Source organism: Chiloscyllium punctatum, chromosome 39 (genome assembly GCF_047496795.1).
Source record: "Chiloscyllium punctatum isolate Juve2018m chromosome 39, sChiPun1.3, whole genome shotgun sequence".
NCBI lineage: Eukaryota > Metazoa > Chordata > Chondrichthyes > Orectolobiformes > Hemiscylliidae > Chiloscyllium > Chiloscyllium punctatum.
In genome coordinates this window covers 54,258,162-54,268,043 of record NC_092777.1, presented here as the reverse complement: position 1 = coordinate 54,268,043, position 9,882 = coordinate 54,258,162, and the positions used below count along the sequence as shown (strand labels likewise).

Sequence of the window (9,882 nt, the reverse complement as noted above, 5' to 3'; positions counted from 1 at the left end):
AATAGAATTCAGAATAATGTTTGCTTTGATCGTATTTATAAAATCTTCATGCTTTAACATCCCACTGGATACTGAGGATTTCGCAAACAGATGCACCTCCTCCAGTTGGAAAAGCACAGCAGGTCAGGCAGCATCCGAGGAACAGGAGAATCGACATTTTGGGCATAAGCCCTTCATCAGGCTTGTGGGCCAGGGGGACTATGAGATAAATGGGAAGAGGGGTGGGGCTGGGGTGAAGATAACTGGGAATGTGATAGGTACATGAAGATGGTGGTGGAAAAAGGTGATAAGTCAGAAAGGAGGGTGAGGCAGATAGCTTGGAAGGAAGATGGACAGGTCAAGAGGGCAGTGCCGAGTTGGAGGCTTGGGACTGGGATAAGGTGGGGGGGAGAGGGGAAATGAGGAAACTAGTGAAAGCCACATTGATTCCCTGTGGGTGCAGGTGGAAGATGAGGCATTCTTCCGACAGGCATTGGGTGGTGGTTAGGCTTTGGCAATGGAGGAGGGCCCAGGACCTGCATATCATTGGTGGAGTTGGAAGGGGAGTTAACATGTTCGGCCGCAGAGCAGTGGGGTTGCTTGGTGTGGGTGTCCCAGAGATGTTCTCTGAAATGATCCATAAGTTGGAGTCCTGTCTCCCTGATATAGAGGAGACCGCATCAGGTGCAAAGGATACAGTAGATGACGTGTGGAAGTACAGGTAAATTTCTTGCTGAATGTGGAAGAACCTATACTTCCAAACCTGTACTTTACCTGTAGTTCAGCCATTAGATGGGAAAGTTTGTTCAGATCTGAAGCATGCAGGTCCATTCCTGTATTCAAATTATTGATTCACCTCATGAAGCCAATAAGTTGTCTTTCCCCATACAATCTACTTGTTAAAACTAGAAGTGTCTTCTCTGGAGACCAGCTGGGGATATGGTTCAGATTATTGATCTGATGTTTACTCAGATTTTACTTTACCAAGATTTATTCAATTTCTTCTTACTGTTTGAAATCTTAGTGGGACCAGTAATTTACTGGTTTTAAATGGCTCTCTCTTAGAGAAATAGCTGCCTAGCACAATACATAGCAACAAAATTAAGATGCTTTATTGAGGTGACAAATGTGAATAGTTTCAGCTAATACTTGATTGGATGTCTTAATTTCTCTGAGCAATAACTTAAATACATCTTTAGGCAGATTCTCCCATTTTCTTGCTTGTATAGCCATGTCAGAAATGGGTCTTATGGCACAGATGATAGTGCCCCTACCTCTGTGCCAGAAGGTCTGAGTTTGAGTTCCACCTGTGCAGGGGCTGCATGTAACATGTCTAAACAGGTTGGTTGAAATAACTATTCCTAGTCAGGAAACTTGCATGTTTTTTCAACATGCTTAAGTACAGGCTGGAACTTGATTGCCACTGCAATGTTGTTAACATTTAGTGTGATATTAAAATATGCTGTAAGCAATGTAATACAGCACTACACAAACAATTGAAACAATGCCTTGGACTCTGCGTAATGCATATGTAAACAATTATTAAAGTCCATTAAAATGCTGATAATAACTCACCTGTTCATCATTGTTCTTTCAACTGATAGGATACTATAGGATTCCAAGCCAAGGTCCAACTATCTGAAGGGAACTTGAATAATGAACAGAATGAGTCTTTGGAAGGAAATGAGTAAAGACGTAAGTGAAATTGTTTAGCTCTTTTTCATCTATCCTCTCCTCTCTAGACCTGATCAACAAACAGTACGTAACTTGTGCTCTAAATGGGCTCTCAGTATGTTTGGAAACCAGGAGATGAGCACCGCACTGACAGACATGTTGCAAACAAGATCTCAATGTGTTTCTACTAATGGAGCTGTTAAGCTGAATTCAAATTTCTTTTAGCTGTCACTTGATTAAGAACCATATCTTGGGGTCTGCACAATTCAACTTTATTACATGATATGTTTAATTGAGCCTGAATCCTATAGGATATGAGCACAGATCTAGTCCAGGCAACCATAGCAGTATCTTAGTACTCTTGTGTCTTTACTGCAAATAAGAAACCATTAGAGTTAATAAGCCAAAGTTAAATTTAAAACTGGACATCTGAGATCCAACTGGTCTGTGTTGCGTTGAGCAATATTTATTGGATTAAAATAGCATGGCAAAGCAGCAAACCAAATACACTTGGCATTTTACCAACACTTATATTGTGAAAGGGCTGAATGGTTTCTTTCTGCACTGTAAGGATTCTATGATTCTAGATGCACAGAATGCCTATTGTATCCCAATTATACAAGTTTGAGCTGCCCAGAAAATTGTGACTTGGTTGCATCCATTTGTGTTTCAGGAGGCATAAATTAACAACAACAATACAGAATAGTCACCAGAATGATTTCTTTATCCCTTCCTTTGAAACATATTGAATCATGATAAGTGTTCATGCATCCAAAGCTCTATGCTGGGAAAACCAAAGTTATGGAATCTGCTTTTATGTTCCATGTTTGTTTTATTTCTTTTTATTTATTTTCTAATAGCTGCTTGGCATTACAGAATTTGAGTGTTGCTGATAAAGGATAGACTTTGTTGAAACGTTTTGACATCAGGATAATTCACAAAAACTGTTAGCTGTTTCATGCTGCTGCAATACCGTAACAACACAAGTCGTGCTTGCAACTAATAGGATGCTGCTGTTAAGCTAAAAAGATGTTCTGTAAATCACACAAATGAGTGTTGTGTGGTATGAATTTCATTGCCAGGATAATGTAGGTACATCCCAATGACTGGCAGATCATGCTAAACAACGCATCCCTTTGAATGCTCACAAAAGGTAAGTTATTGACAATATTCAACTAGCTTGTGCTTGCAAAACCTGCAGCACAGTGTCCAACATTAGGTGTGAATGCTTAATTGGACAGAATTTGTCAAATAATCCTGAGTGTACAAATAGTCATGCTGACAAACAATTTAAGATTGTTAGATCAGCTCATAGTGTGGCACATTTGTGCTTACATGAAGCTACATGTCTTTATACAAGGGGCCACATTCTTGGCAAACAGAAAGAAAACGTACATACAATGTGCTTGTTTCAACACAACAAAATAAAGGACAGCCAATTCTCTGGTTAATTTCTCAGGTAAATATGTTGACCAATTAGAGTCAATATGTCTACTTTAAACTTTAAACAAAGCTTGGCAATTGTCTATCATTCATCACCTTATTAGTGTTTGAACCATGGCATCCCCTCTACCAACCAGGGTCCATCTGCCAACCAATCAGCATTCTCCTCACATACAATATAAGTCTTGTTTTTTTTTACTTACTTGCAGTGTGGAAGCAGGTCCTTTGGCCCAAGTCCACACCGACCCGCCACTTACCCAGACCCATTCCCCTACATCTATCACTACGGGCAATTTAGCATGGCCAATTCACCTAACTTGCATATTTTTGGACTGTGGGAGGAAACCGGAGCACCCGGAGGAAACCCACGCAGACACGGGGAGAATGTGCAAACTCCACACAGTTAGTCGTCTGAGGCAGGAATTGAACCCAGGTCACTGGTGCTGTGAGGCAGCAGTGCTAACCACTGTGCCACTGTGCCACCCATTTTACATTAGTATTTCTTGAGAACTGTCTTCATGCGTGCAGATGGAATCTTTGGCAAAAGAGCTTAATTGTATATTCAAAATAAAAATTATCTTCTATAACTAAGTTACAATTGAACAGGTGATTCATATTGGTGAAAAGAGCTCTGAATATAAATTGATATTTAGCAGTTTATAAGAAACTAAATGTACTTGATTCTTAGGTCTGAGAATCAAAATCAGATTGCTTTGATTAAATTGGGAGTATTTGATTTGGGACTAACATTTTTATTTACTATAGGAACTTAATAAGCAATATTCTCCGAGCTGCTGGTCACACCGAATGGACAAGGATACTATAATAGCAGCTCATATCAAAGAAATTACTCAAGGTTAGTACTCCCAAGAATGCTGGATATATATTGCAGTTTGCAAACAGTTGCTCATCTGGTGGTTGTTACCTGCTATTTCCACAAATTTGGTTTTAAGAATGTTGTTAAATTGTTCTCAGGATATGAGGATATTGTTAGAAAAGCTGCATTTATTGTCCAATCCTGCACCATTTTTTCGATGAAAGAGAACCCGGTCATAAGTAATTTCAATGATATGTATTGGGCGGCTTGCCTAAATGAGTAGTAATGAGTGATGCATTTGTAATTCTGGTCTCCCTGCTATAGAAAGGATGTTGTGAAACTTGAAAGGGTTCAGAAAAGATTTACAAGAATGTTGCCAGAGTTGGAGGGTTTGTGATATAGGGAGAGGCTGAATAGGCTGATGCTATATGAATAGGAAGGACTTAGAGGAATATGGGCCAAATGCTGACAAATGGGACTAGATTAGTTTAGGATATCTGGTCGGCACGGACGAGTTGGACTGAATGGTTTGTTTCCATGCTGTGTGGCTCGATGACACAATAAGGAACCACACTAATTTCTTTAAAAAATAATTTTTGAAGCCTGGCTGTAATGTTGATGCATTTGGTGCACTAATGGAGTTTTGTTTATCTTTAATTGCTTGTGACACATTATAGTAAATAATGGGCCCTCAAAGGTTTGTTATAGAAGTCTGGAATGCAATCTCTTTAAATTTGGGTCCTTTAGCTGAGATAGAGAGACTTTTGGTTTCAGTTTTTAAACATGGATTTTTTTTTAGTTTTGTTAAGACCTTCAAACAGAATGACTGTACACAATGGTGTTCCTAAGAGAAGCATATAATGAATTAGGGCCTTAGAGGGAGGAGTTAATATTGGTTTCATACCAGATAAAAAACTCGAAATTGGTTACTTAAGCTGAGTGCAGGGAAACTCAAGGATATGATACTTAAAGAAGATACCGGGAAGGAGCTATCATGGTTCAATACAAAAATTGAAACCCAAGTGACTTAAACGTACTGAGGTGGTAGATACGAGAATATTGGTGTGATGATTATATGAGTGGCGGTTTGCATGGTTTTGAATGATTTGAGAACTGTATCAGGGTGTTCAGGATACTTTACAAAGGCTGCTTATTTTCAATCTACAAAGAAAAGCTTTGGGATTCATGGGATAAAATCTGTATTGAGTGTTTAAACTCTTTGAATTAATATTATAAAAACATAGTTTAGATTATTCTACTTTACCTCCATGTCTTTTGTAATAAATTTCCAATCTATAGTTAAAGCAAAACTTGCAGCATTGTGCACTAACAGTGTAGCAAGAAACCATTTTGCTAAAAATGAAGGATAAAAAATTATGACCTATCAAGTCAGGTTCCTGTCTTGGATTTGTCTTGTCTGGCAATACCATCAGCTAGGATAATAACAGAATGAATACTGTACATGTGATATGCAGTAAGAGCTGGCTTTTCCATGTTCAATGAGCAAGTAATAAAAAACAGTACTTCCTTTGCATAGATCTTTCAAGATGCACCCAACACTATAGAGCTGATATTGTCTTTGATTTTTTTCTTGTGCCTGGAGTGAAGGTTTTAAAGAATCAGCATAACACCAGTCAGCAGAAAGGCTGTGAGAGAGAAAAATATTGTCCATTGTCAGCAGGGCAGATAACTGTGCCAATCTACCTTTATTGTAAAATTTCCCTTCATGTGGATTAGTGCACTTGTGTTCTTTATTTATGTAACACCAAACAAGCATAAGTATAACTGATTGTCCCAAGTGTTTTTTTTAATCCCAGCAGTGTTCTAAATATTTTACCTACTGAAGAAGAAAATAATCGGTTTACGAATTAAACTGAATGACAACTCTCAGCATTACATTTGTTCAACTATAAAGAGAGGAAAGGAATCTGCAGATAAATAAAAAAATAACGATCCAGTCCAGACTACAAAGAAATTTCATTGTTTCTCTCTCAAGTCTGATGCTGATGTTGATCACTGGCCATTACTGAACTGTACCAGTGAACTCCTGTTGCTGGGTCAAATTAGCCTTGAAAAGAACTTCATGCTGTAAATTGCTAGTTCAGTATCAAAACCATAAGAACTATCTTTGCAACTTCATTATGAGAAACAAACATTAGAATTAGAATTAGTTTTATTGTCACATGTACGCACATGAGTACATTGAAAAGTTTACAAGTTGCCATATATGGTATGATCTTAGGGATAAAGGTACCTAGGTACAGATTCTTAAGTACAAATTATTTGGAAATTTTTTTTAAAACTAAAGAATTAGAAAGTCCAACATTAAGTACAAAATCATATGAATAAGTTAGAAAAATAAAGAAAGTAAAAACAAATATTAATACGCTCTGATATGTCTGTCTCTCTATTATCTGTTAATTGTTTTTATTGTATTTGCATAAAGGAATTTTGTTCCTGATTCTCTGTATATCAGGTGCAATCTTCAGTAGGAGCTCATTAGTCAATTTTAGCACTTGTACAATATTAAAATGAAACAAGTCTGAATTTGAGCAATAAACTTTTAATGCCTCTTTTAGGTTGCTTGCAGGAGATATATTCAGCTTTATAAAAAAAAATCTTGATAACACCAGGACAATCCGGGAGGTTTACAGTCGTTAATGAGGAATTATCCAGTTTCACTCCCTTGATGAGCAAAATTAATTGATCTCAGCAAGGGAGTAGTTTGGGGTTGATGATAATGTCAGGCTCAGCCATAGTGACAAGCAATATTTCTAAGCAAGTAATGAAAGGAAATATGAAGAAAGTAGTTGTGTTATTGCATAGATTACAGAAAGGCATGTACCTTGAAGTCAGTTAGATGACATGAAGATCAACATCATGACATGTGACATTCTGGTATCCCCAGCCCAACTTCAGTAGCAGTCACAATAGCAATATGTAGTTACTACAGTCACCCACGTATAGAGTTACAGTTATGCAGTGCACCCATAACGTTACTAAGCATTATATGTAAGTCTCAGATCTTATAACAGTATAAATAGTGTTGTTAATAAACTTTCAAGCACCTAGTCCATAGTATTTACCACATGAGATAGCATATAGGGAGCACACAGGCTACACCATACTGGTCATGGTGTTAGATCCAAGAAACATCATGGTGGGATTAAGTAGACACTGGAAGCTATTGGCAGTAATTTGGTACCAAAGGTTGTAAAGGTGAAAGCAGCAGTGGTGATTATGAAGAGTCCTAAATGTGACTCTTCCAAGCCGAAATTGACAACGGGCAGTCGAGACCAAAGTGCTCCACCCTGCACTGAAGCACAGTAATCTCAGCACACTCGCCTTTTAAAAAAAAGGGAGGCCTTGGTATGTCTGATTTATAAGAAAAGAAGCTTTGTAAGAAATTCAGGTTAGCTCCCATTAAGCAAAGTGATCCTAGAATAAAGTGTCACCAAAATGCTGGAAAAGGACTGTTCTTGGTATTATTAAGGCCTCACCTATGTTCAGGTATCAGTTGATTCTGCAATTTTGTTTTTCAGAAATAGTGCAAAAGGAGCAGAAAAGGTGCATGTGGGGTCACACCAACATTACTTTTGGGCATGTTTGGCACTGCTCGGTTATTGTTGTGGTTCTGTTCGCAAAGCTGGGAATTTGTGTTGCAGACGCTTCGTCCCCTGTCTGGGTGACATCCTCAGCGCTTGGGAGCCTCCTGGGAAGCTCGGCGAATAGAACCACAACAACGAGCACCTGAGCTACAAATCTTCTCACAAACTTTGAACTGCTCAGTTATTTTTCAAAAGCAGAAACTTTAAAGCAGCAGCATTAGGAAAGAGACAAAAAGATAGAAATCAGTAATGACAAAAAGTAAGAAAAATATTAAACTGTATTACAGATCCTTTGTTTACTGGCACTGTTTAAAACCATAATGCTGTACGGTATAGATGAAAGAAAACGTCTGAGTTTGAATTGGCATTCAATTACATCATCATAATTTCAGTTACTCAAAGAAAGAAAATCATTATTTCACTGATAACAAAATACTTTAAGTCAAATTCTTATTGCTTTGGGAAATAGAATCACAAAGTCATAGAGCTGTACAGGATGGAAACAGACCCTTCAGTCCAATCCATCCATGCAGACCAGATATCCCAAATTAATCTAGTTCCATTTGTCAGTGTTTGGCCCATATCCCTCTAAATCCTTCCCATTCATATACCCATCCGAATGCCTTTTAAATGGTGTAATTGTACCAGCCTCATAAAGAAATAAGAAAAATAAAATCTGCTGACCACAAAGACCCTGACAACATTTTTCAGTTTTTAGAAGATCCGTTTGAAGTTTGAAATTCAGGATTCATAGGCTTGAGTTCTTGTCATACCGACAACATTCTGCTAAAAACGTTGGCCAATTCATTGGCAGGTGTTGTTGCAAAAGTACAGAATGTGATTTCACTGAAGTTAATTTAATTGAAAGGTTTATGGAATTTGTCATTGCCTCTACACCCATTAAAAACTTCAGAAAAGTCCTTCTAGACAAACCCAAAGAAGTATCATTTGAAGCATCATTGTTGGATGGACACGAGTTTGAAGCAACTGTAGCAGGCCTGCAGCTTTTTGACTTATACCCGTCAATATGGTCTGCAAAATATTCAAATCATGTGACTTATCTCAACCATCCAAATATTGTCCAGCATTTAGTGATTTATGCAAACTGTGTTATGCAAGATTTGGAGATGCCGGTGTTGGACTGGGGTGTACAAAGTTAAAAATCACACAACACCAGGTTATAGTCCAACAGGTTTAATTGGAAGCACACTAGCTTTCGGAGTGACGCTCCTTCATCAGGTGATTGTCACAATCACCTGATGAAGGAGCGGTGTTCAGAAAGCTAGTGTGCTTCCAATTAAACCTGTTGGACTATAACCTGGTGTTGTGTGATTTTTAACTGTGTTATGCAAGAAGGCATCAGGCTAAACTATGGCAAGAAGCTCAAGTACCAGAGAAACCCAACGTGTGACAAGTGCCGCAGGCGAAGAAGAACCAACCAAGGAACAATGTTTCCAAACTTCCATCCATGGCACACTTGCATGTAAATGAAGTCCGAGAAGTGAGTGTAACTGTACAGCTTACAGACGCTCATCAGCCAGTACATGTGACAACAAACCATATGGATGCTATCAGAGAAACTGAAGCCTTTATCACCATCAAGTGATACATCACAAAAGGAATGGAAAACACACACTATTGAAACCATTACAATTGTAAATATCATCTCTTTATGTACCATGTATATATTATGTACCACATGAGGTTTACTCAGGGAACTGGCAAGGAGTGGTGCAGTCTACAAATGATAAGCTAACTGTTTACAATGGGGGTTTCACATTCCATACATTTATATCAGACATCTTAAATATTTATTAGCTCCTGAGGAGGGACATCTGAAACCTTTTACATTGTTGAAACAGTTGGACAGCTATTATCACTTTATCAATGTGTATGTATTTAAGTATAATTACAAACCATGAGGGATCAAACATGCTAGTTCAAACACACAACATCCAGTCTATCCATGACCTGTCTAACCTTTTTGCATGATGTGTTGGACTGCGGTGGACAAAGTTAAAAACCACACAACACCTGGTTATAGTCCAACAGGTTCATTTGGAACCACTAGCTTTCAGAGTGCTGCTCCTTCATCAGGTAGCTGTGGGACAGGATCATAACACATAGAATTTATAGCAAAAGATTAGTGTCATGCAACCGAAATGGTATACCTGGGTTGAACAAACCTAGATTGCTGTTAAGTCTTTCATCTTTTAGAGTGGGTTGCAGGTTTCAGTTCATTAGTATGTAAATCCCAGACCTTCGTTTGAGTCACATTCTGGAGATAACTTAAGGTTTTATTTAAAAAAAGTGACATCTCAGCTCAGACAATGCATTAAAGGTGTGAGGGTAGGGTCGGTC

At 38.2% G+C, this 9,882-nt stretch overlaps 1 protein-coding gene across 3 annotated transcripts in view; it reads left to right on the top strand.

The window, feature by feature from the left end:
* afmid (arylformamidase) overlaps positions 1–9,882 on the top strand; it is a 49,891-nt gene that overhangs the window by 17,154 nt on the left and 22,855 nt on the right. For all 3 annotated transcript variants that reach the window (XM_072558732.1, XM_072558731.1, XM_072558733.1), the window contains exons 2-3: positions 1,584–1,674; positions 3,862–3,952. In XM_072558732.1, coding sequence (XP_072414833.1) covers positions 1,636–1,674; positions 3,862–3,952 — 130 coding nt within the window. In that variant the 5' untranslated portion in view covers positions 1,584–1,635. The remainder of the gene's footprint in view (positions 1–1,583; positions 1,675–3,861; positions 3,953–9,882) is intronic.